The sequence below is a fragment of the Drosophila ficusphila genome, unplaced genomic scaffold (assembly GCF_018152265.1).
Source record: "Drosophila ficusphila isolate 14025-0441.05 unplaced genomic scaffold, ASM1815226v1 contig_47, whole genome shotgun sequence".
NCBI lineage: Eukaryota > Metazoa > Arthropoda > Insecta > Diptera > Drosophilidae > Drosophila > Drosophila ficusphila.
The window spans coordinates 629,978-657,575 of record NW_025064388.1 but is presented as its reverse complement, the minus strand read 5'-3'; the positions used below and the strand labels follow the sequence as shown (position 1 = coordinate 657,575).

Genomic DNA, 27,598 nt, shown 5'->3' with positions numbered 1-27,598 from the left:
TTAAATTATCATCTTTACCAAAGTCACTTATTGTTTTTTTTATGTTTTGTTCGCCGACTGCTGGAAACCTAAGTAACCATAAAACTGACTTAGGCACATTTTTTAAAATTTCTACCCAAGACTCAAGTGTTTGTGGATCGATTTTGTAAAGTTGATTAAAATTGCAGTATACAATTGCGTCATCTGGTAACATATATTGGCGACGGGTGGTAATTACAATATTTTGTGGAACCTCTTCACCGGTAGCGGCCTTGTTGTTAGTTTGAGTAGTAGCTAATCCATTTTGAACCAAAACACCATTTAAAGACGTTTGGACTTGTCCAGAAGCTATCATTGTTACTATTTGTGTCGTATTAGGCAACTCTGCGACTTTATGAGTTATTTCAACGGGTTTTTGTGCGTTTACAACTTCTTTAATTTCTTTCACACCTGTATTTTCTACAAGAGGTGACAAATCTGTGGCATTTATAACAGTTACGTTATCGACAACAGAAGATTGTTGCTTATCACACACAATTATCCGCTCTTTTAAATGTGGAAACATTTGCTTATGATCCCCAATAAAATATGTGTGCGGCATATAAGACAGTTTTTCGCTGTACTGGTAAGCCAATTCAATGGGACTAGTTATAGCATCAGTAATAATATAATCCATAAAACTAGCCCCACTTGTACCCGGATAGCCCAACCACATAACTTGAATTGGAGCAGGACGTAGGGCAAATATTTCATTTCTCGCCCCCTTTGTGTAGCCATTCATATTAACCAAAATATTTATACCGTCATTATAAATTTTATCTGCTGCTTTGCCATTGCAGGGAATTTGCGAAAGATCTACGAAGTTTTCCGATTCTCGGCTTATTTTGTGTCTAAACGTTGTGCCATCATCTGGACTTAAAGCATAACAAAAAATCTCTACTTTTGAACGATCGTGAAGACCTGGCACAGATTGCATTAAATGTGAGGTAGGATGGTTTCCAAAGTCTGAGCTCAGATAGCCTATACGTAGCCTCCCCTTACTTGATAACTCCTTTGAAAAATTATATGGCTTTTTATGAAGAACATTAACTTTTTCTAAACACAAATTTGCATGCCTCGCAGCAATTGCTTTGCGATAGTCATGTGTTAAAGGATAAAGCATAGAGTGATGTGGGTGCACGGATGGCAAGCGGTTTTTTTCAAGTTGTTCAGCAACTATACTTATTAATTTTTTCATTCGAATATCGTAATCAGTCCAATCACAAACAATTTGCAGGCAATGAGCCAAATTACAATATGCGTCAGGAAAATCAGGTTTGAGCTTCAGGGCTGTACGATAAGACTGAATTGCTTCTGGAATGTTTCCTGAATCTTTATGTATGCTTGCCAAATTACTATGGGCATCAGCAAAGGCTGGATTAATTTGAATTGCCCTAGTGTAACACTGAAGTGCTCCGCTGACGTCTTGTAATTCTTTAAGAGTATTTCCCATGTTTGAATATGCATCTGCAAATGTGGGCTGGATTCTTATAGCTTCCTTATAATGCAATAATGCTTCTTTTAATTTCCCTTGCTGCTGCAAAACTGAAGCGAGGTTTGAATGGGCTGCAGCAAAGTCTGGAAACACTTCCAAAGCTTTTAAATAAAGACGAGTAGCTTCTTCAATGTATCCTTGCTCTCTTTTTATGTTAGCTAAATTGTTAAGAGAATCTGCATGGTTTGAGCATAGTCTTAATGCAGTGTTATAGCAATCCTCAGCTTCTTTAACCTGTAAAAAACATAGAAATTAATTCAAACAAAATCAAGAAAGGAAGCTGGTTTCGGTCAGCCGCAGCTTATATACTCTTGAAATTAGAACATAAATTTATGAAACGATTTCACTCATTACAAAACTATAGTTTTTTTTTAAAAGATCTTTATAATTTTAATTCGAATTTTACATTACTGTTGAAATGTTGTCCGACCTTTAAAAATACCAGCTTAATACCCTTGCAGAGGGTACTATAATTTCAGTTTGAAACGCAGTAAAGGAGACACCTCAACCCCCAAAAATATATATTTTCTTTATCAGCATCACCGTCTCAATCGAATAAGAAATGTACAATCCGTCCGTCGGTCTGTTTCTATGTAAACTAGCCGCTCAGCTTTAAAGTAATGTCGATGAAACTTAATCAAAGGGGTGTAGTTATTGCAGGCAGTATTTAAGTCAAACTGGATGGTTCGAACGACTATTAAAAATTACAACGTATTTTTTTTCATCATACGCGCCTGATTCTTCGCATATGGTGTTTTTAAGACTTTTCAGTTTTGAATGAAATGTATATAGAACTAATGGTAAAACTTATTGTTTAGCTTCGGCGAACCGAAGCAGTCATCACAGGGCTATAATTACCAATTTCTGCAATTGTTAGTTTAATTCATACAAGTTTTGTCAATTTTTCATTAATTTTGACATTTCTATGGTAAATACTTGACATTGTAGTTTATACGAGGTATGACAATCAAGTAATGAGACTGATTCCATAAAAACTGTAAATTGATTAGCCGGCGGATGAGGCTGGAAGACGTTTTGTAAGTGAGAGGCGAAGATGTTGGCCTTTTCCTCGTCACTAAACGCCCATACACCTGTTGGTGATCGAATTGGAAAATCGGGTTCTATAGGTAGTTGAATGTTTGGGTGCGCTCTCCAGAGTGGAAATTTGTTGCTAGTGGGTGAAAGCTGTGATATATAGGCACGTTGAGCCTGATTCTTCTCAGTTATTAGTGGCTGGGGATCGGTGTGTCTGCCAGTTTCGGCGAAGTCTACGCTTTTCTTGAACGAGCGATTGGATCTGCATGCCTGTGCGCATAGTATTTGGGAGGGATGGAGCTGAAGGTTCAGGTGTGGAGTGTTTGGCAGCTGAGGACATTACATCCGCTATGTGCTTAAGTGAGTTTTCACTGTCAGCTTCACACGAGATATTGGGTTCGATTTCAATGTGAGAGCTGATATATTTTTTATACTTTAGCCAGTTTGTTGTATTGGAAGTCAGAAATTGCGGTCGCTTTACAAGCTGTGGGTGTTCAAATAGAGAGATCAGATGACAGTTCCTCCAGTGTTTCAACGCGTATCAGCCTGGGAGGCACTATCCTAGTTACGGCAAAATCAATAATGCCTGGTTGTTTATTCGGATCTGCTGGCCAGTATGTAGGCCTACCCGGTGAAACAAAATCTAGCTTATTACTAGGTTTGATAATAGCATTGTATAGTTGGCGTCCTTTGGGGTTAATAAAACGCTGTTTTGCATTATAGTCACCGGCAGCTATAAAGTAGTTACCTAGTGAGTTGTAGAAGCCCAAAAATTCATTCTCTGGAATATTAAATCGTGGGGGACAATACACAGCTCATAGTGTGAGTGGACCGCTGGTTATATTGATACGTAGGGATGTGGCCTGCAGGTAGTTAGTAGCGAATGTGTCAAGAGGATGATGCTTTATGCGCTGTTTGACAAGAATGCCGGTGCCTCCATGCGCTTTGCCATCTGGGTGGTTGGTCGCGCGAAATACATAGCCGGTGAGATAAAAATTGTTTTTATTGGTTAGATGAGTTTCCGAGAGAAGCATGATGTTTACATATTTTTAAGGGATTCATTTAGATTGTTCAATCAAAAGCTCCAAAAGAAGATTTTGGTTTCGCGTTAGGTCTTGCAGGGTACCTTGTATCGCTAGCATGATTTTTGTAAGCGTATCTAGTGTATGTTCAAGTCCGATATGTGCTTGTGGAGGGAAAGCTGGTTTTGCTGAGTAGTGGGTTAAGTTGTTCGATGGGTATTTCGCTCTGGCAGCGAGCCATCTTTTCGATTTGGTATGGGCTGGTGAGAATGCACAACTTCAGGCTGAGTATAATTTACTGGCACTGGCGATGCTCCAGGGTATCGAAGAGCTCTAGCAAAGGAGACTCCGGGTGTTGTTTCTGATGGCGCGAAGTAGTTTGGTTGAGCAACATGTTGAACGGTAGTTGGTTTGCTGCGCCTCTGGGTCAGAAGTGTCTGGAGTTCTTTATAGATAGGGCAGCCCCTATAGTTGCCTGTGTGGTTTCCACCACAGTCACTACATTTTCTCGATGCATGGTCTTCTTTGTTTCTCAGACATGCATCTATGCAGTGCAAATCACCACAGGCGACGCAGACGGATCGCAAGGTGCAGTAGCTCCTTGTGTGCCCAAACTCCTGACAGTCAGTACACTGTACCGGGCCGTTTCGCTTGTGTGGCTTCTCTACGGTAATTCTGCGGTGGAGAAGATATTGTAATTTGTAATAGGGTGGACTGCATTTTTCTTAAGAGGTGCAGTCTCTGGCGCCAGTTCAATCTTAAATAGCGGCTGAGGGATTTTTGCCCTGTTGATTATATTGGTTACATGTTTAACGTCAAAACCTTGTTCTTTTAGTCCCTCAGCTATGTCAGCTACTGGGACGGTTGATTCTATGCACCCGGAGTCTCCTTTGCTAGAGCTCTTCGATACTCTGGAGCATCGCCAGTGCCAGTAAATTATACTCAGCCTGAAGTTGTGCATTCTCACCAGCCCATACCAAATCGAAAAGATGGCTCGCTGCCAGAGCGAAATACCCATCGAACAACTTTTACTACAACTTGTAGTCCTTTGCTACTTTTGAGCTAGTAATTTACCGGTAATAATTTACCGGCACATGTTCGAGGAAATTCGTTACAGTGCGGTAGTTGCTTTCATTTTTTATTTGGAGTTTGGTTTCTGATATATTACCTCTTTTAAGTTGGTAATATAAAAGTTATTTGGCCCGATTTTTTGTTTAAGCTTGTTAATAAGCTCCGAGCAATTGTGTTCCCTGAAGTAGATAGGGAGTGGCTTTACATCTTTGGTGGGTTGAGGCGGTTGACCCTCATCTTCTCCAAGGTCACCAAGTATAGCAAATCTATTTTTAGAAGTTGCCTTGTTGTTGTTGCCTGAAGTTTTTGATACTTTTGGCAGGTTTGCATTAGTTTTTTTGTGGGCTTAGCTTTCTTTTTATTTGTACATACCGATCGATCCCGGTCTGTACACGCGCAGTTTGTGGAAGAGAGGCAGCAGAGACACATTTCAATTGCGATGATAATATCGGCCACAGATTTGCCATCGACGTTGAAGCTGTTGTTGTCGTCGTCGAAATAATAGTTGTAAAAGAGGGCACCGTGCTGGTCAGCGCCAGAGCTGACGTAGTCAGTGCAATGAGTGGTGAGAGTGGAGATGGGCATTGGGAGCTCCACGACGGGGTCATGGCAGCGCTGCTTGAGCTTAGGAGTGCTGGTGACAGAGAGCGCGCTCTCTCGGAAGCGGTCAAAGACATTGCTTTTGTTGTTCCGTGTTCGTTATTTACTGTCTCCGAAACAATTGCTACATAAGCATTATTCCGGACATAAGACTGTCTTGCTGTCTTTTTTTGTTTCTGAACTTAAAATTTTGGAAATCGAATATATCAAATATTTTTGTTTTATGGAAAATGATTTACTGAATTACTAAATCACAAGTGGCAAGTTTAAATGCAACATGTTATTTGTAAATATTAAAACTATTATATATATTAATCTCGTCGCCGGCAGAGTTGTTCGGGTTTACTCCCCTATTGCTACGAGAGAAGTTGTACGCGGACGATTTTTTCTCAAAACGTAAGCCCTTGTGTGCTTATGAAAAAATACTTGTTACAATTATTGCAGTAAGCACATACAAGGCGTAATATATACTATTGCAGAAAAATGTTTTAAAGGGGGGATAATATAGGAGCGAATCCTGAGGAACATCTCTGAGCACAAACCAAAAATTACGGAACAGTTAGTATTCATTATACATATAACAGTTTTTTTTAAACCCCCATGCCCAGCATAAGGGTAAAACGACTTCATCTTCTCTTGTTCCTTTCGCACTTATAAGAAAACTTCCTCTCACTCGCGCTCATTGTAGTGCCCAATAGGGGAGTGACGCAGCCGACGACACTCCCTTGTACTTATTATACCATGGCACTGTGCGTGATCTTTCTCTCTCTATTTTTCTCACTTGCTCGCTCCCTATCCTCACTTCGTCGCTAGTTGCTTCACGGTAAGTTCGCCATGTCGTACTTTCTCTCAAACGGTCTCGATCGCTCTCTCTCTTTGTTTTTCGTCACTTCCGTTGCAATTACAAATGTAAAAATTTTACCCTCATGCGCCTAAAGAAGTTTCACTTCAGAAAATTTGTATAATAAACTTCTGAAAGAATTAAATGGTATAACTATTCATCAGCAAAATAGGCAGAAAAGTGGACTGTTTCTAATTGCATTTTATAAATTAAAAGTTTGTAAAAAAAAAAAAAATTGCGGTACATAGAAATAGCATACAAAGGTTGCTCACACAAATGTGATCAATAAAATTATATTTCGTCTTCCTATTTAAAATATTAAATGCAAAATTTGGACATCAAATGGTCCTATTACGTTCAACAACTTGATTATATTACCCATTAATAGTATTTTTTAAGGGGTTATATACCTTTTTCTCCAGAGAAATACAGGGTTTTTATTTATTTTTTTTTAGCATGTTACCATTGTCTTATTTAAATACAATACAAATTTTATCAACGTACGTGTCCTTAAGTAAATTCGTATAAAATTTCGAGTGAAAATTTTCATAATTGTGGAAGTAATAGTCCTTGCCGCAGAAATCCTATTTTCAGTAGTGGTGAGCACGGTGAGCATGAAAACAAGGAAACGGCTCAACAGAAAAAAGAAACTACGTTAGTATATAGTGTTACCTAGTTCGTGAACAAAGGATTTTACGAAAAAAAAAAATTTTACAGTTACAGTGATTTTTTTTTAATAAAGCCGATATTTCGAGGTCTAATAATTTATTTTTTCGCCACAAAAAAATTGAAAATTTTGTCGAAAATAAAATTCCTTCGTTCACGAACTAGCTATTGTATCTACAAACAATCCCCCAAAATTTCAAATCGATCGATGTAGTGGTTACCGAGATATCGTGCTCACCGCAATGACCTTTTCTCAAAATGTGATTCCGAGATAATCGCGTTTAAAGTTTTAGGTGGACATTAGGTAGTCATGTACACCGTGCGCTATGAACGGCTGTATCTTAGGTTATAGTGCCCCGATCTCTAAAAAATGTCGCAGAAAAATTGTTGAAAGTATGTACATAAAAAAAAATCATAAAAATTTTTTCGATTTTTATACCCTTGCAGAGCAAAGGGTATTATAATTTTGGCCAGAAGTTTGCAACGCAGTGAAGGAGACACCTTAGACCCCATAAAGTATATATATTCTTGATCAGCATCACCATCTGAATCGAAATACGTCTGTACGTCTGTCCGTCTGTCTGTCTGTCCGTCTGTCCGTCTGTCCGTCTGTCCTCCTGTCCGTTTCTGCCCAAACTAGTCTCTCAGTTTTAAAGCTATCTTGCTGAAACTTTCCCAAAAGGTGTGTAGTTATTGCACGCAGTATATAAGTCGGAACGGGCCGGATCGGGCGACTATATAGGATAGCTCCCATACAAGGGATTGAAATACAAAATTCTAACGCCATTGTTTTTGATCAGATCGTCTTGATTTCTTCCACATGGCGTTTTCTAGTTACTATTGAATTTCGGGTTAAATTTTATCGAAATCGGATAACTCTATCATATAGTTGCCATAGGAGAGATCAAAAAATATATATAGAATTAATGGAAATTAATTGATAACGTCATTGTTTTTCATCACACGACTATGACTTTTCGAGTATCAAGTTTTTTAACTAGCATTGGTTGATAAAAAACATTTCATACAAATCGGACAACTATATCATATAGCTGCCTTAGGAAAGATCGAAAAATCTATATAGAATTAACGGAAATAAAATGATAAGATCGTTATTTCTTATCAGAAAATCATGATTTTTGGAATATAGAGTTTTCTAACGACTCTTGAATAACAAATAAAATTTCATCAAAATCGGACGACTATATCATATAGCTGTCATATGAACAATAGTCAAAAATATGAAAAATTTATAGAAAAGTCGTCGTTGCTTCGATGTTGTTTAGCCTTTGTGTATTCTGTTCGAAATATTTGATGACTGCAAGGGTATATAAGCTTCGGCTTGCCGAATCTAGCTTCCTTTCTTGTTTGAGCCTGAAAAAGGTATATAACCCCTTAAACAAATGAACCATTTTATGTAGACACTTTCTCTAATAACAACGATATACTGATTTGCAGAAAACTTTTAAAAAATGCACAATCAATTATAAATTACAAAAAGAACACAGTAACATTTTTTTATAAAATTTTGTATATCCAAAAGGCACCAAAACCAAATAAAAAATTAGCTCAGGAATCAATAAAAAAAAATAGATTTTGAACTGTTTCGATTAGATAGATAACCTGAATCAGGAGGAAACTTTAAAGTAGAAAAATTTATTAAATAAATGAAAAAACTTTAATATAAAGAAGGAGACAATCTAACATTTACAACTACCATTAAACATGTACTAAATACAACACATAACTCCCAAATTTATTCAAAACAGTACCCACTTGCTCAAGGGCACGAAATTTAAGTCGAAAACCAAGTGCAGGAAATGCTTAATCAGTGAATAATTCGGGAAAGTAATTCACCATACAAAAGCCCTACCTGGGTAGTACCCAAAAAAAAAAACGGATGCCTCTGGTAAAATTTAGTATAGAGTAGTACTTGATTATAGGAAACTCAATGAAATAACGAGTCCCGACAGAGGTCCAATACCAAACACGAAATCCTCCGTAAACTAGGAATATGTCAAAATTTTACAACTATCGATTTTTTTTGTTTTTATAGCCTTGCAGAGCAAAGGGTATTATAATTTTGGCCAGAAGTTTGCAACGGAGTAAAGGAGACACCTAAGACCCCATAAAGTATATATATTCTTGATCAGCATCACGATCTGAATCGAAATACGTCTGTACGTCTGTCCGTCTGTCCTCCTGTCCGTTTCTGCCCAAACTAGTCTCTCAGTTTTAAAGCTATCTTGCTGAAACTTTCCCAAAAGGTGTGTAGTTATTGCACGCAGTATATAAGTCGGTACGGGCCGAATCGGGCGACTACATACGATAGCTCCCATTCAAGAGATTAAAATAAAAAATTCTAACGCCGTTGTTTTTGATCAGATCGACTTGATTTCTTCTAGATGGCGTTTTCTAACTACTATTGAATTTCGGATAAAATTTTATCAAAATCGGATAACTCCACCATATAGCTGCCATACAAAAGATCAAAATATATCGATGTAAATATTGAAAAAAAAAACTACAACGTCGTTGTTTTAAATCCCACGAGCATGATTTTTAAAACATGGTGTTTTTTAATAAACCTTGAATCGAGAAAAAATTTCATTAAAATCCGACAACGTTATCATATAGCGGCCATAGAAAAGATCGAAAAATCTATATAGAAATATGTGAAATAAAATTTAACCATCGTTGTTTTTCATCAGACAAGCATAATTTTTGGAATATCGATTTTTCTAACTGCTATTGAATTGCATTTTAAATTTCATCAAAATCAGACAACTATATCATATAGCTGCCATACGAACAATAGTCGAAAATATGGAAAATGAATAGAAAAATCGTCATAGTTTCGATGTTGTTTAGCTCTTATGCATTTTGATCGACATATTTGATGACTGCAAGGGTATATAAGCTTCGGCTTGCCGAAGCTAGCTTTCTCTCTTTTGTTTTTTATAGACTTTGGTTGTTAATTTTGAATTTTCTCTTACGAGACTAACAAAGTTTGTTAAAATCTTAACGTACTATATTATTTTAACAACTTGTTAAACTGTATTTATGTTAGACTGTCCTAATAATTGTCGCTGGATGGGACGGTCGTTACGACGAAGGCGGGAGCGGCTGCATACTAACGTCAATGCTCTAACGAGGTGGTTTGGAGTAATAATTTTCCATGTGCTGCGCTATTACATCTCGGACGGATGTACAAGTCTCTCTGAATATTTACACTCTGAACGTACAACGGTGCCCCGGTGATAATTCTTAGGATCTTTGCTTGGTCTCTCTGCACGATTTTTACATTGCTGTTGCTGGCGCTGCCCCACAACTTGGAGCCATAAGTCCAGATTGGTTTCAAAACCGTATTGTAGAGAAGGACCTTGTAGTCCAGACAGAATGGGGAGCGGGAGTTTATAAGCCAATGCAAACTATTTGCCTTCAGCCTTAGGTGAGTTCGTTTAGCTTCAATATGCGTGCGCCAGGTAAGCCGTCTGTCGAGATGTACGCCAAGATATGTTACATCATCTGACTGGGGAAGCACGGTGTTGTTTAGTGTAAGGTTTGCGCAGTTTCGTCTAATTAAGGTAAAGGTTACTTGTTTACATTTTTGCTCATTTACTTTTATTCGCCAGTCTGAGAGCCATTTCTCCACTACATTTAGATGGGCTGCAAGTTGCGCTGAGGCTTTTTGTGGACATCTAGATCTGCTGAGGATCGCGGTGTCGTCGGCAAACGTAGACATAGTCAGTTGTCTGCTCGTAGGAATATCAGAAGTGTAGAGTAGGTATAAAGTTGGCCCGAGAACACTGCCTTGAGGAACTCCTGCTTCGATGTTACGTTCAGCTGACATGGAAGTAATGCATCTCACCACAAATATCCTGTTGTAGAGATATGACTTCAAGAGTTTATGCGTGTTATTAGGGAGCATTATTTTGATTTTATGCATTAGGCCAGGGGTGCTCAACGCCTATACACTGAGTGCACTTTTGTTTTTGTAGATGCTCTGTGCTTATGGGTAGTGCGCGCATAAGCACCGTGCATATGGGCTTCGATTTGCATGCGAAACAAAAACAATTTTGCTTGTTTCTTCATTACATCTCTATCCGTCGTCACGCTTCGCTGAACGCAATGTATTTTGTTTTTGTTTTTTCCTCGAGCACATGCACTGAAACTTATTTTTCTGTCTGCGTTGGCTTTTGATTTATTTCGTGGTGGACCATCGTAAGTGTTATGTAAAATTGTTTGGCGGATCAAAAGGAGTGATGAATTAGAGAGCAGTTTTTTTAGCATAAACTTTAAATGCGAAGTACAATGCGTAATATGCTTCGTAGTTCTGGAGGTAAAAACTTTTTTTTTCTCTCAGTGCACAGCTGCGCCCCAACACAAACGCGCCGCTACATATGTACACGTTTTCTTGTGGGTGTGTTAGTAAACGCACTGCCATAAGACGAATTTGAGCACCCCTGCATTAGGCCGTCAACCCATACTCTGTCGAATGCTTGGGAGACGTCTAAAAATACCGCAGTGCAGTATTCCCTATTTTCAAATGCACTTCGAATTTCTGAAGTTATGCGGTTCACCTGTTCGATAGTTCCATATTTTTCGCGAAAGCCGAATTGATGTGCTGGGATAATATTATGTCTTCTGAAGTATGGTATGATACGGGTTAGAAGGCATTTTTCAAAGAGTTTTGATAGACACGAAAGTAAACTTATTGGTCTGTTTGAGGAGGCGAGGGTGAGGTCGTTGAACGTAGTGGGAGTTCTATAAGCATTTTTGGAGTTATTGGTTCGGTAATAGGAAAGTCGTCTTCAATTTGCGATCTTATATTACGCACGTTTGTTGCTGGATTTGGCTGGAACACACTTTTAAGGTGGTCAGCGAATGTGTCGGCTCTGTCTTTGTGGCTTCGGGCCCAGCAGCCTGCAGGCGTCCTTATTGGCGTAACCGTTACTGTTGGAGAGCTCAGTGTTGAGTGGGCTTTCCATAGTGGGAACTTTGAGCTGAATGGAGATAGTTGTTCTATATAGCGATGTTGGGATCTGTCTTCTTCTTATCGTAGTGCCTTGGGGAGTCTGCGTGAAGCTTCTTTTAGCTGTTGCTTTGCAGATGGCGATCGAAGCGATTGCCATACGCGCCGGGAACGACTCTTTGCTAGGACTAGCTATTCTCTTTCTGCATTTGTAAGCTTTATGTTGTGTTGTGTTTTGCTTGGTGGTGTTGCGATTCGAGCCGCTGAAGCCAAGACTGACTCTAGCATGCTTACGGTTCTGTTGATGTCATCTTCGCCGGTTAGCTGTGGTGTAAGTTCGATGTGCGAACTTACGTATTTTTTGAATTTGAGCCGTGGGATGTTTTTTGTGACTGCGAAGTCTATCAAGTCTGGCAGTTTTCTGGGGTCGCTAGGACAGTGTGTAGGTGGTCCAGGGGAAACGCATGTATGTATGTTGATAGATGTGGCTTGCAGGTAGTTAGTAGCAAACGTGTTGTGACAGTGGTGCTTGATGCGGTTTTTAATCAGGACTCCAGTGCCTCCATGGGCATTTCCATCAGGGTGATTGGTGTTGTAAAACATATACCCTCGGATTTGGAAATTACATTTGTTGGTAAGGTGGGTTTCTGCAAGTAACATTACGTCGATTTCATTGTCATTATAAATTGTGCTAGCTCAAGTTTGTGCCGTGAAACACCGTTGGCATTCTACAGTGCAATGCGCAGGGGAGCCATTGATTATTTTAATAAGGTGTTTGTCTGTATCAAAATATTCTGATTTGTCAACATACTTTGCATGGTCGTTCGCATAAATGAAATGAATTCATCCATACTTTGTTGCAAACTGAGCATCATCGTTTCCATTCTATTTTCTGTGTGCTCTGCTAATTGGTGAGAGACTGAAGGTGGTGGTTGGACATTGTAAGCGGGGCTCGCATGACCCGATTTTATAACGCTTGCAAAACTTAAGTTTTTATTTATAGTGGAACTGCCGAGTGATGATCGGGCTGCTGACGAGAAGAAGACTTCAGGTGTGAGTTTAGAGGGTATTAATGGTGTGTGGTGAGATCGAGCCGTTGAGACTCTTTGGTTTATCCGACTTTTTAACTCCTTGTATACTGGACAGCCTCTGTAGTTTGCTGTGTGGTCTCCTCCGCAGTTACTACTCTTTTTGCTATTTGGCTCATTTTTTAATTCACACTAAGCAGAGGTATGCAGCCCTCCGCAGGCGACGCATACAGAGCGGAGTGTGCAGTAAGATTTGGTGTGTCCCTATTCCTGACCTTTACTACTTTTTAGCTGATAGGTAAAGTAGTTCTTTTTCTTGGCGTCTAGGAGCTCCGACAATTTTCTAAAGCTTTCTTCGCTTTTGACTTGGGCCTTTGTTTCATGTACACTGCCGCTCAACTGAAAAGGTTCATGATCTCAGAGGTAGTAATTTGTCTATAATTCCTAAACCAGTGTACCGATTTCCATAATTTTTTTTTCTTTTAATTCTTGAATCATTTTATTATAAAATGCTGAAGAAGGTTTATCAAAAACATATTGTTTTAGGTTGAACCTATTCAGATGACCGAAAAAAAATCATGAATTTTGTTAACCTTTCAGAAGAATAAATTAAATAAGGAATAAATAATATGTTTTTGAAAAACCTTCTTCAGCATTTTATTATAAAATGATTCAAGAATTAAAGAAAAAAAAATTATGGAAATCGGTACACTGGTTTAGGAATTATAGACAAATTACTACCTCTGAGATCATGAACCTATTCAGTTGAGCGGCAGTGTATGTCTCCTTTAGTCAAGGGGATTACGTGGGCGCTATCTTCACCAATCAGGTCGATTATTATTATTATTGGCAAGAAAGTCATGTCGTTTTTTAGTAATCGTTTTTATTCTAATTTATTTACGACTAATCGAGCACCAGGGTTTTAGTATCGTTTTAAAGCTTATTGTCTTAGGTACTATCAACGAAAATTTGGTAATTATTCGATCACATTTGTGGAAGCTATAGCAAATTAAACATGGAGGACCAAAGTGAGCATTTTCGGCATATTTTGCTTTTTTTACTTCCAAAAAGGTAAAAAAGCGGTCGAAGCTCGCGAAAAATTGTGCGAAGTGTATGGTAAAGATGCCATGAGTGATCGCCAATGTCAGCGCTGGTTTGCCAAATTCAGGCTTGGAGATTTTGGAGTTAAAGACGCCCCACGTTCTGGTCGACCGTTTTTGACGAACAAATTCAGGCTTTGCTGGATGAAAACCGGCGTTATTCACCGCGGGAGATGTCAGAGAAGCTCAAAGTTTCGCATACAACGTGTTGGAGCAGTCAATACAAATTTAGAATAATAAATACATAATAATAAGTAAAGAGAAAAATTGAAGTCCAATGAAGTTCTTGTACTCTAAGCCTAGCTTGTAAATTAAATTACTCTAACTCTTACTCTTATACGGATAAGCTTTGTAACTTCGTAAGAATTTGGCACTACTCGTGTGAGTCAGTCGTTCATAATCGCTCATCGTGAATAGCTGCGCCCGCGCAATAAATTGCATTAACTCGATTCGTCTTTGCGTCTTCTTTCGTGACGGAAAATCCCCAGCTAGGCTGCTACACCGCAAGTCCACTTTTAAATCATTTTCGATTCCGTGAAAAACCTCACGGATTTTACACAACGGTGGAAAACCATTTGAAGAAACTTGGCTACGTAAGCAAGCTCGATGTTTGGGTTCCGCATAACTTAAGGGGTTACATGGGTTTCACGGTTTCAAAAAATCGATTTTTTTTTTGTCTTATTAAATTCTATAACACTTCTAGAATATTGTCCTAAATTTTCAAGTTGATCCGAGTAATAGTCTCGGAGATACAGCCTTGAGAAGGTGGACGCTTGAGACCACTTTTATTGTCTCTTAAAACTTTAAACGCGTTTTTCTCAAAACTATGTTTTCAAAGTCGGTTGTCAAAATTTCTCGGAAACTACTCAACCGATCTTAATGAAATTTTACACAAGTATTCGAGATATCATTTACAAGGTATTGAACGAAGGATTTTTTTTTTTTCAATTACAACTATTTAAAAAAAAAAAAATGTCGAGAAATTTTCATCGAAATTTGCATTTTTTTGTAAAAACGTCTGCCAAAAATCCAATTTTCATTTTTTTTTTTTTTCCTTCGTCCAATACCTAGTTTATTGTCTATACTGAAACACGTTTTTTTTATTTTTACTTTGGATGATCCTGAAAGAAGTTCTGCTGACAACGCGGAGGCACCTTTTTTCCGAGGGACTGCCGGAAATGGCGTCGTAATGGCCGACATTTTGATATTTTTTTTGGAAAATTTCACAAAATCTTTATTAAATATGTATCTTTTAAATAATAAAAAGTTTCATTGAAATATTTCATTTTTTATATGCAAAAAAAATGTTTGAAAAAAGGCCGTTTTTTACCCGAGGAAACCCATGTAACCCCTTAAAGGAAATTCACCTAACTAAGCGTATCAACATCTGCTATTCTCTGCTGCAACGGATTAAAAACGATCCTTTTTTGAAGCGGATCATTACTGGCGACGAAAAGTGGGCTGTTTATAATAATGTCCAACGAAAAAGATCATGGAGCAAGAAAGATGAGCCAGCCCAAGCCACATCAAAGGCCGATATCCATCAGAGGAAAGTTATGCCGTCTTTTTGGTGGAATTGAAAGGGTGTAGTGCACTTTGAGCTGCTGGGACGGAATGAAACCAACGGAGCTGAATTGGGAAGTGCTACCACATCCACCTTATAGTCCGGACTTGGCACCTTCGGATTACCATTTGTTTCGCTCTCTTCAAAACTCTTTGAATGGTAAAAACTTTGATTCAGATGAGGCTGTCGAAAACCACTTGTCTCGATTCTTTGCTGGAAAAGACCAAAAGTTCTTCGAGCGCGGAATTATGCAGCTGCCCGAAAGATGGTCATTAGTGGTCGAACATAAAAATAAATCATCTTTGAAAATATTGAAAACGACATGACTTTCTTGCCAACCCAATATTTCATTCAACATCTGCTATTCTCTGCTGCAACGGATTAAAAACGATCCTTTTTTGAAGCGGATCATTACTGGCGACGAAAAGTGGGTTGTTTACAATAATGTCCAACGAAAAAGATCAAGGAGCAAGAAAGATGAGCCAGCCCAAGCCACATCAAAGGCCGATATCCATCAGAGGAAAGTTATGCTGTCTTTTTGGTGGAATTGAAAGGGTGTAGTGCACTTTGAGCTGCTGGGACGGAATGAAACTATCAAATCAGATGTGTACTGTCGCCAGTACAATTTGGCGGAAAAAATTAAAGAAAAGGAGCCAGCACTAGCTAATCGCAAGGGGATAGTCTTTCACCATGACAACGCTAGGCCCCACACATCTTTGGTCACTCGGCAAAAATTAACGGAGCTTAAGTGCTACCACATCCACCTTATAGTCCGGATTTAGCACCTTCAGATTACCATTTGTTTCGCTCTCTTCAAAACTCTTTGAATGGTAAAAACTTTGATTCAGATGAGGCTGTCGAAAACCACTTGTCTCGATTCTTTGCTGGAAAAGACCAAAAGTTCTTCGAGCGCGGAATTATGCAGCTACCCGAAAGATGGTCATTAGTGGTCGAACAAAACGGCCAATACATAATTGACTGATATAAATAAATCATCTTTGAAAATATTGAAAAAAACGACATGACTTTCTTGCCAACCCAATATTAACGAGGTTGTTGTAGTTTTTCTCTCGAATGTAAAGTGGATGCGGCCTCGGTTTCTTTTTGTCCGTATCCAAGACTGTAGAAGCGATTTCATTGGACGTGTCAGCCAAAAGTTCAAATCTATTTGCAGTATTAGAGTTTTGCACAGTTCCTGGGCTTGGGAGAGCCTGATTTATTTTTGCGACGTTACCCATTTCCTTGCCCTGTGGGCTTAGTTTTCTTTTAATGTTTATGTAGCGATCCATGCCAGTCTGTATGGACGAACCTTGCTTTTTAATTGAAGTATTTGACGGTTTCGTTAGTTCTATATAGATTTTTCGATCTTTATGGTAGCTATATTATATGGTAGTTCGATTTTGATAAAATTGAATTGTAAATTCGACAGTAGTTAAAAAACACAAGTCGATATCTCTCGTGCGTTGAAAACTTCTGGCCTAAATTATAATAGCATTTGCTGTACAAGGGTGAACAAGTGAAAAAAATAAAAGACATATAGATTCAATCTTTATTTTCAATTTTTAAAATAAAAGTTATCGAATAATTTTTATTTTCCAATTAATATAATATAAATTGAAAATAAAAGTCATTGCGTAATTTTTATATAAAAATTGATATTTAATAATTATTACTAATTTTTAATTATTAAAATTAATTTTATTTATTAAAAATCAATTTTTTTCATAAAAATTGAAAAAAAAAAAAAACATTTATTTTGTCTTTGAACTAAAATTTAACTTATGACAATTTTTTCCAATTTTTTTGGAGACTGTTTTGGGCTTCAATTTTTTTAAACTCATAATAATTATTTGCGGTCCCTGTTTATAATACACTCTGAAAGGGTATACAAATTGAGGCACCAGTTTTCGTAGAAGCCGACAAAGGAACATGTCGAGATCGACTTAAATGTTAACTCTAATTAAGAATATTATTATTGGCGTCGGAAGAATATTCTAAACCTGTATTGCAAACTTCTGACTGAACACACAATACCGTCTGCAATAAGATAAAAATAAATAAATAACGTACCTGCCCTTTTTCTTTAAGAGCGTTTGCAAGATTGCAATAGGCATCGGGAAAATTCGGCTGCAATTCTATGGCCCGCCGATAAGTGTCTATAGCCAAATCAATAAGGCCTTGTTCATAGTACACGCATGCCAAATTTCCATGAACTACGGCATTATTTGGAGATAAGTTTAAGGCACGTAAGTACGCGGCCACAGCTCTAGAATTAAAAATGTTAAAAAATTTTAATAAACTAAGCAATTATTGTACAAGACAATATAAGTAGTGTTCACTATATAAATTGAGTTCGCCTACTTTCGTTACAGTATACATTAGTAAAATGATGTATATTAACCTTTTCCATAAAAGCCTTAGCTGAACCAAAAACTTAAACACATATCTGCAATTCGTATATTTCAGTTTACTTAGATTTGGTTGATTTTGGCAGCTTATTTTAACTACTGTATAAACAACCACGCACTGATACTCCATTTCGGGTATTTATGAAAACTATTCATTTAAATAATAGTAATGAATAAATTTAATTATAGCAAAATTCGTATTATAAAATACAAAATATAAATAAAAAACTATAAAAATGTAGGTTTTGATTTCTTGAATAAAACACGAAATTACGTGAGTAGGAACATGCCATATATATACCTACATACATATTTATGAATATTTTCAGTGACGTAAATAAAAACAAATGGATACACACTGCGGTTCAACTGAATAGGTCAAGGTACTAGCTTCTTTGCAATTTAGGTACAGAAAACATTTGGACCGTAATTGTCAAATGTAGGGTTTTAAACAAATTTTTTTTTACATTTTTTTTTTTTTTTTTTTCTAAATGACCAATATGTCGAGAACATTGTGTACAAATTTTGAGTCAATTAAAGTCAAACTAACGGAGTTACAGCGTTTTAAACAACCGTATTTGGACGTATTTTCACGTATAAAAATACTTTGAATCGATTTTGCCGAAGACGTTATTTTGAAAGTCGGTGAACATCAGAACTCAAAATCTACTGAACCGATCCTTTTCAAATTTTTAACACAAATTCTCAACATAAATACGCAGGTAATCAGGAAGAGTTTTTTTTTAATTTTTAATTTTTTTCTATTTTTTAAAAATAAATTAACAGCGATTTTTTAAGCTAAAATCGCACTTTTCACTTTCAAGTGCTCCCAAAAATAGACAAAAAATAAATTTAAAAAAAACCCTTCCTGATTACCTCGGGAAATTCATTATCTTTACAACGCATTTTATTTTTAAGATGATCCGTTAACGCCCTATGATGTTCACCGCAAAACAACTTTTTTTTAGGCGCTTCGGAAGATTAACCGCCACAGGCTTATTTCTTAATATTTTTAAATAATTTTTTTTTCTAATACTCTTCAAAAGCTGAACAATAACATGTAATTAAGCTCAATAAAATAAACTTACTCATTTCGCCGCAAAAAAAAATCAAACATGGGCCTTTTTTTGGCCTTTAAAACCTTAATTCTCTTAATTAAATTCTCTTCTAATTAAACCTAAAAAATCTTTAAAAAGTTCTGATTAAGGGGTTATATCCAGTTTCAATTTTGAAAAAATCGAACATTTTTTTTTTGCCAATTTTGAATGTATATATTTCTAAGATATATATATATATATATCTAAGATATTGTATGAAAATTTCACAGTATTCCGGTAAATAGTTTTGGAGTAATGAGTGTATTTATAAAGACGTCTCCCACGTAGTTCAACTAGTAGCCAAAACTTTAAATGCGTTTTTCTCGAAACGATGTCTTCAAAATCGGTGAGGAAAATTTCTCAGAGACGGCTTGTCCGATTGACTTAAAACTCTCACATTCTTTTCTTTGATATTTTTTACAGGTAATGACACGGGGAATTTTGGCTCCGACAAAAATTTCGATTTTTTTAGCCACTTCAAAGTTGAAATTTTTGTGCCAAAAACAAAGTTTTATGTTTCGGAAGCCGCCATTTTGTCAAAAATCAAAATTTTGAAAATCCCAAGTCTCATTACCAGCATTTCTCTTTTCTTTGCGTAATCCTTTTGGTTTTTTGTATTTCTGATAATTTGGATCAGAGATATCTTCCTCACCGCAAAACGCCTTTTTTAAGTGGACCCTCAGAAGATCCTCTACAGGATCGACGGAAACCAATATATTTCTTTTTTGAAAATGTATTCTGAAACTACAAGAAATTATCTAACTTTTCATATACAACACGTATATATACAATAAAAAGCCACTCCAGAAATAATTTACAAAAAAGGTCATTTTTTCGGCCTCGCAACTGGATATAACCCCTTAACCCACTTTTTAAACAATCTATAGTGAAATTTGTCTTCGAAAACAATTAATTAGTTTTTAAGTTGTGAAAAATTATTGATTTTTTTTCTTTGGATTTTTTTGGTTTAACTAGAATCTATACTACTAAAAAAATAGATTTGTGTTGGTTTTTTTTTATTCAGATGGAAATTGTGACCTGCATCTTTTCCGACACACGACGCATGCATATATTTAAGTGAACAAGAAGGGAAGCTCGCTTTGACGACCCGAAGTTTTTATACCCTTGCAGGTTTTAAATATGACGAACAAAGTACATGAAGACTAAACAACAACGAAGCTATGTCGATTTCTATACAAAATCAGAGTAAAGGGTATTATAATTTAGGCCAGAATATTGCAAGGAGACACCTCAGACCCCATAAAGTATATATATTCTTGATCAGCATCACGATCTGAATCGAAATACATCTGTATGTCTATCCGTTTCTACACAAACTAGTCTCTCAGTTTTTAACCTATATTACTGAAACTTTCCCAAAAGTTGTGTAGTTATTGCACGCAGTGTATAAGTCGAAACGGGACGGATCCGGCGACTATATCGGAAAGCTCCCATACGAGAGATTGAAAAAAAAATTATATCATCATATCATATCATATAGCATATCGACTTGATTTCTTCCAGATGGTCTTTTTTAACTTCTATTGAATTTTATCAAAACGGGATAGCTCTATCAAATAGCTGCAATAAGAAAGATCGAAAAATACATACATGTATACATAACGGAAAAGAAAGTATAATTTCGTTGGTTTTAATTCCAAGAGCATGATTAACCCTTGAATCGAGAAAAAATTGATCATATAGCTGCCATAAAAAAGATCGAAAAATCTATTTAGAAATAACGGAAATTTTTGGAATACAGTTTTCATCTAAATCGGACGACTGTATCATATAGTTGTCATATTAACAATAGTCGAAAATATGGAAAATGAATAGAAAAATCGACATAGCTTTGATGTGAGCAGCAGTGGACCTAGTCAACAATTTGACAACTGCGCAAAGCAATATTTCATCATCAATCATGATTTTTAAAACAAGTTTTTAAATACCTTAGAATCTTGAAAAAATTTCATAAAAATCTGACAACTATATAGTAAACTGCGAAAAATATATTGGGTCTACAACTTTGCTTCCGCCGTTTTCCAATAGATGTCTCTAGGGTCAAGCACTGGTCGATATAAATCGATTAAATACTTTTATATCGATCTTACACATCTGCCCAACAAAACCCAACTAAATATTTGTGGATATCTGTTTGCATCCCAAACCTATTCTCAACTGAAAATGTCACTTTTTGAGCCGAATTCTCGACATTTGCGGGAAATTTTGTTTTTCTTTTTTAATTCCAAGAAAAGGGCTGCTGAAGCTCATCGAATGCTTTCGGATACGTACGGTGAGGATGTTCTGAGTCAAAGAACATGTCGCGAATGGATTCAACTTTTTAAGAATGGTGATTATGAAGTCAAAGACCGGCATGGTGGTGGAAGGGAGAAGATTTTCGAAGATGCTGAATTGGAAGCATTACTCGACCAAGATGCGTTTCAAACCCAAGAGGAGTTGGCCAAATCATTGCAAGTGACACAGCAAGCCGTGTCAAAACGCCTCAAAGCCAGGGGGATGATTCAGAAACAAGGAAACTGGGTTCGTTACGACTTAAAACCAAGAGATGTCGAACGGCGCTTTTTTGCATGTGAACAGCTGCTCCAAGGGCAAAACCGGAAGGGATTTCTACATCGCATCGTAACTGGCGACGAAAAATGGGTCCATTACGATAATCCTAAGCGAAGAAAGTCATAGGGAAAGCCTGGACATGCCTTCACGTCGACGGCAAAACCAAACATTCACGGCGCCAAGGTCATGCTCTGCATTTGGTGGGACCAGCTGGGGGTGATATATTATGAGCTGCTAAAGCCAAGTGAAACCATCAAAGGAGATCGATACCGAACGCAATTTATGCGTTTGAGTCGAGCACTTAAAGAAAAACGGCCACAGTACGAGGAAGGACACGATAAAGTCATTCTCCAGCATGACAATGCTCGGCCTCACGCCGTAAAGGTGGTCAAAAAATATTTGGAGACGCTGCAATAGGAAATCTTACCCCACCCGCCGTATTCTCCAGACGTTTCTCCATTTGACTACCACCTGTTCCGATCGATGGCACACGGTCTAGCTAAAGAGCACTTCAGTTCTTATGAAGAAGTCAAAAATTGGATTGATACTTGGATCGACTCGAAAGATGAGGAGTTCTTTCGTTACGGAATACGCATGCTGCCAGAAAGATGGTCAAAAGTAGTAGCTAGCGACGGCCAATCTTTTGAATAACATTTCTGAAACCGTTTTTTTTACAATATAGCCTTGAATTTACAATATATATAAATAATCAAAAAAAAAAACGTCGTTTTTTATCCCACGATCATGATTTTTAGAACATACATTTTTTTTAAATGCCTTTGAACCGAGAAAAATTTCATAAAAATCGGACAACTTATCATATAGCTACCATAGGAAAGATCAAAAAATCTATATAGAATTTTTCATCAGAAAAGCATAATTTTTAAAATATTGAGTTTTCTGATGACTCTTGAATTTCGCATTAAATTTCATACAAATCGGACGACTATATGATATAGCTTTCATATGAACAATCGACGAAAATACAGAAACTTTATAGAAAAATCTAAGAAATTTTTTTTTGTTTTTCAGTCTCTCGTATGGGAGCTATCCGACTTATATACTGCGTGCAATAACTACACAACTTTTGGCAAAGTTTTAGCAAGATAGCTTTAAAACTAAGAGACTAGCTCACAAAGAAACAGACATGAGGAGAGACGGACAGGCGTACAGACGTATTTTGATTCAGATCGGGATGCTGATCTAGAATATACAGGGTGGCAAGATATAACCCGTACTTAAATTTTTTTAAAATGCAGGTACACAACTATTAAATAGATATTATAATAACATATATTCATCCGGTTTCAAAATGGCTTCCTTCTTCTGCGATGCAGAGCCCTAAACGTTTCTGAAAATTTAGCGCAATGGGCCGCAGGTCTTCTTCCGATAATCGATCCCAATCTCGGAGCAATGATTGCTTCAGCGCCTCAAAACTTATGTGGCGTTTAGTACATGCCCTGGACTCCGAAATTGACCACACACTGTAGTCCATCGGATTGAGATCTGGAGAGTGAGGTGGCCATTCACTGGATGTGATAAAGTCCGGAAAATTTGCTTTGCACCAGTCCTCTTGAAACGTCCACTCCGTATCACCAAAGTGCTACTGGGCCCAAGGAAGCAGTTTCCAAAATGTCACGGCGGTAAACTTCCTGATTAATTTTGACCCCTTGCTCGATGAAAACAAGGGGTGTTTTGCCAGTGGCGCATATTCCCCTCCAAACCATTACAGACTGCTCACATTGACGACGCGCGATGATTGCAGAGGTACCTGGAGCTTCCGCTGACCAGCTTCTGTCATTTTGGAGACTGTGTGCCTGTTGGATGGTGAATATTAAAAAAAAATTTAATATATTCTCGTCCGTGAAGAAAAAACGCTCCCATTTTTGACCTGCGGCCCGACGCTTCAGCTGACGGCATCTTTGGAGTCTCATGCGCTCCGTAAGAAGATGCACTTTTTGGAGCTATAAATAAAGTTCATTTTGACAATCAACCGAACACTTTATCGATTCACTCCGAGTTCACGGGCTATTTTTCAGACCGAGACACTGCAATTCCGGGTTATCCGCTTTTTCACGATCTGGCGAATTCTGGAAGTGTTGGCGGTGCATGGTCTGCCTCGTCCGGGACGGTCACCTTCATAGCCAAGCTCATAAAATCGCCGGATAGCGACAGAGACTGTTAGTTTTGATATGCCGAGCAAACGAAAAAAGTATCATTGGCAATTTCCTTATTGTTACAGTTTTAAAATTGCACAACGCGTGTTAGACATCCTAAAAAAATATTAAATTGATGGAAATCGCAATCCATTTCTGTAATGGCTCCGCCATTACATATTTGTAATCCATTGCTTCCAAATTTGTCCGGGTTATTTCTTGTCCCTCCATATATATGGTACTTTATGGGGTATAAGGTGTCTCCTTCTCTACCCTCTGCAAGGGTATACAAATTTGAGAGGACTTGAGAGGACACTAAAATTTGAAAGTTTCATATCAATTGAATATTTGTTTCCTTCCCTAAAAATTCTTTGAAAAAATCGATTTTTTGAAGTCTCTAAACAAGAACCTAAAATAGTTTAGGCAATCAAATCTTTTGTACCTGTCGGAGTTTCGTTAGACTTTTCCATTTTTAATCGAATTATTAGCAGCAAGTTCTGCTCGTTTGCTTGGCGCTTTCTGAACTGACTTCCCAAGAGTCTGCTTTCCAAATTTATACTTTCTACTCTATTCTTTTACATTGTTAGCCATCTCTTTCTAACATGTATGTCAGCGCTTAACGAACAGACACTTGGCAGCAGTCTAAATCTGTCCTGCTCTGCCATGCTTTCACTCAATTTCTAACTTCCTTTTTTAATTGTCCCTGCTTCACATTAAAGAAGGCCCCGCTTCACCTGTTCTGACCAAGAGAACAAAGTAGGCCCCGTTTCATCTGATCTGACATACCCTTTATGGTAAAAAACTTTAGTAGCCGGATACTTAAAATTCGATCACTACAGTATATAAGTCGGATCGGGCCGGATCGCCCGACTATATCGGATAGCTCCAATACAAGAGAATGAAATAAAAAAATCTTACGCCGTTGTTTTTTATCAGATCGACTTGAATTTTTCCAGATGGCGTTTTCTAACTACTATTGAATTTCGGATTAAATTTTATCAAAATCGGATAACTCTATAATATAGCTGCCATAGAGGATCTCCCGAGGGTCCACTTCAAAAAAGGGTTTTGCGGTGCGGAAAATATCTCCGGTCCAAATGATCAGAAATACAAAAAACCAGAAGGATTACGTAAAGAATAGACAAATGCTGGTAATGACACGTGGGATTTTCAAAATTTTGATTTTTGACAAAATGGCGGCTTCCCAAACATAAAACTTTGTTTTTGGCACAAAAATTTCAACTTTGAAGTGACCAAAATTCCACGACTCATTACCTGAAAAAAACTATACAACTATATCATATAGCTCCGATATGATCTATAGTCGAAAATATGGAAAACAAGAAAGGAAGCTAGCTTCGGCAAGCCGAAGCTTATATACCCTTGCAGTCATCAAATATGTCGAACAAAATGCATAAAGGCTAAACAACATCGAAGCTATAACGATTTTTCTATTCATTTTCCATATTTCCGACTATAGATCATATGGGAGCTATATGATATAGTTGTCCGATTTTGATCAAATTTAATTCGTAATTTAAGAGTCGTAAGAAAACTCTATATTTCAAAAATCATACTTGTCTGATGAAAAACCACGATGTTATAATTTTACTTCCGTTATTTCTAAATAGATTTTTCGATCTTTCCTATGACAGCTATATGATATAGTTGTCCGATTTTTATGAAACTTTTTTCTTAATATAAGAGTTGTTAAAAAACTTGATATTCAAAAAATCATGCTCATGGGATAAAAAACAACGATGTTATCAATTTATTTCCATTAATTCTATATATATTTTTTGGTCTCTCCTATGGCAGCTATACAATAAAGTTATCCGATTTTGATCAAATTTAATACGAAATTCAATAACAGTTAGAAAACGCCATCTAGAAGAATTCAAGTCGATCAGATCAAAAACAACAGCCTGAGATTTTTTTTTTTCATTCTCTCGTATTGGAGCTATCCGATATTGTCGGCCGATCCGGCTCGTTCCGACTTATATACTGCGTGCAATAACTACACACCTTTTGGGAAAGTTTCAGCAAGATAGCTTTAAAACTGAGAGACTAGTTTGAAGAGAAACAGACAGACGGACAGACGTACAGACGTATTCTGATTCTACTCGTGATGCTGATCAAGAATATATATACTTTATGGGGTCTAAGGTGTCTCCTTCACTGCGTTGTAAACTTCTGACTGAAATTATAATACCCTTTTGCTCTGCAAGGGTATAAAAATCATCCTTGTCTGATGAAAAACAACGATTTTATCATTTTATTTCCGTAATTTCGATATAGATTTTTCGATATGGCAGCTTTATGATAACGTTATCATACCGGAAATAAAATTGATGATGATTTTTGCAATATAGAGTTTTGAATAACGAATTTAATTTTATAAAAATCGGACGGCTTGCCGAAACTAGCTTCCTTTCTTGTCTTGTTTCGGTTGATCCGATAACGAGTCATGATGTTCAACGAAAAACAAATTTTTGCTAGAAGAGTACGTTGCCATCAGGTGGCGAAACGGAGTTCGCCGGGGTTTGCTAGTATTCTATAAAATGCAAATGAGTTACATGAAATACATATTATGTATTTATATTACATTTATATATGTATTTGTATCGACTCGTTAAAATGTTTAAATATATGGTAGTATTTCCCGGCCCTTCATTGAAGTTTGAAACATGAATAACATGTTAAATAATAATTCAATAGCATACCAAATTAAAAAGGAATTGTACTTACCTGTCAAATATCCTTGCTTCCTTTAAAACATTTCCCAAATTGATGTATGCATCCAAAAAGTTGGGGTCAAGAGTAACAGCTTTTTCAAAGTGGTGAATAGCTAACCAAATCTCCCCCTGAGCGTTAAACACACACCCTAAATTGCTCCATGCAACTGCGAAGCCAGGACATGTTTCGATTGCCTTAAGGTAACATGCCTACATACAAAATAAACCAAAAAAATTAACATTACTTTTGTGATATTTAAATGTTTTTAACCGATTGTTTCTGTTTGTTTTCCGAAGTGATATTTTAAATTCAGGTCGAAAAATCAAACATCTACACAATTTTGTGAACAAAATTTGAAACTTGTACGTACTTTAGCCTCTTCCAAGCGGCCAAGCGCCTTCAGCAGATTTCCTAGATCGCTGCGGACACAATACAGCTCCTGCATTAAGATACGTTACGATTTTTATATTAAAAATGAAATTAAAAAATTACTGGATTATATTGAAGTGCTGTAATATACGCTTGAACAGCAGACTCCATATCACGTGCAGCTACCAATGCAGCAGCCAAGTTTATGTATCCATCAATAAAGTCCGGCTTGAGTCGAACAGCTCTACGATAGTTGTCTAAAGCTTCCTGCAGTTGTCCACGCTCTTTGAAAACATTACCTAAATTGCTGAAATAACAATTTAATTAAATATATTGTTGGAGCAGTAGATTAAGTTTTATTGTTAGCTTTGAGGAAAGATGATAAAATTTAATTGATTATATGCAGCCAAAGGTAAACTAACAAACCTAAAACCAAATTGTACAAAAGCCTATCAGTTAAATCACAAACAACTCGCCTATGGTCAAGCTTAAGTGCAACTGATAAGGTTTTCTGTTCGTGGCTATGCGAAAATGTATGCTGCTCTTAGAGAACATTGGCCGATCGACGCTTGAAGCTGCTGGCTGCAATAAAATTTTGGAACTAACTTCGATTCGTTTTGCTTCTTGGAAATTCCCCAGCCGCTAGTCGCCAGTCTCTTTTAGTTTAATTTTTGTAAACGTAAATTTTCCGGGAAAACTCTTCCGGATTATCATGTATAAAAACCTATGAAATTTTTATATCCAAAGGGGATAATTTTACTCAACGCGTTATAGACGTAAACTTATTTCTTTATTACGTAAAATATTTTAAAAACTTTCACGATCAAACTTTACCAAAGTTAATTG

The 27,598-nt window shown here is 37.0% G+C and overlaps 1 protein-coding gene across 3 annotated transcripts in view; it reads right to left on the bottom strand.

The window, feature by feature from the left end:
• The window catches only part of LOC108101961 (UDP-N-acetylglucosamine--peptide N-acetylglucosaminyltransferase 110 kDa subunit), a 68,696-nt gene that overhangs the window by 7,037 nt on the left and 34,061 nt on the right, over positions 1-27,598 (bottom strand). Inside the window, exons 5-9 of one of the 3 annotated variants that reach the window (XM_043208434.1) lie at positions 26,876-27,059; positions 26,754-26,822; positions 26,396-26,592; positions 17,486-17,681; positions 19-1,747 (exon numbers count right to left, since the gene is read on the bottom strand). In XM_043208434.1, coding sequence (XP_043064369.1) covers positions 19-1,747; positions 17,486-17,681; positions 26,396-26,592; positions 26,754-26,822; positions 26,876-27,059 — 2,375 coding nt within the window. Of the gene's footprint in view, positions 1-18; positions 1,748-17,485; positions 17,682-17,816; positions 18,070-26,395; positions 26,593-26,753; positions 26,823-26,875; positions 27,060-27,598 lie in introns of those variants that run through there. The other 2 variants (XM_043208436.1, XM_043208435.1) reach the window with 2 other exon arrangements.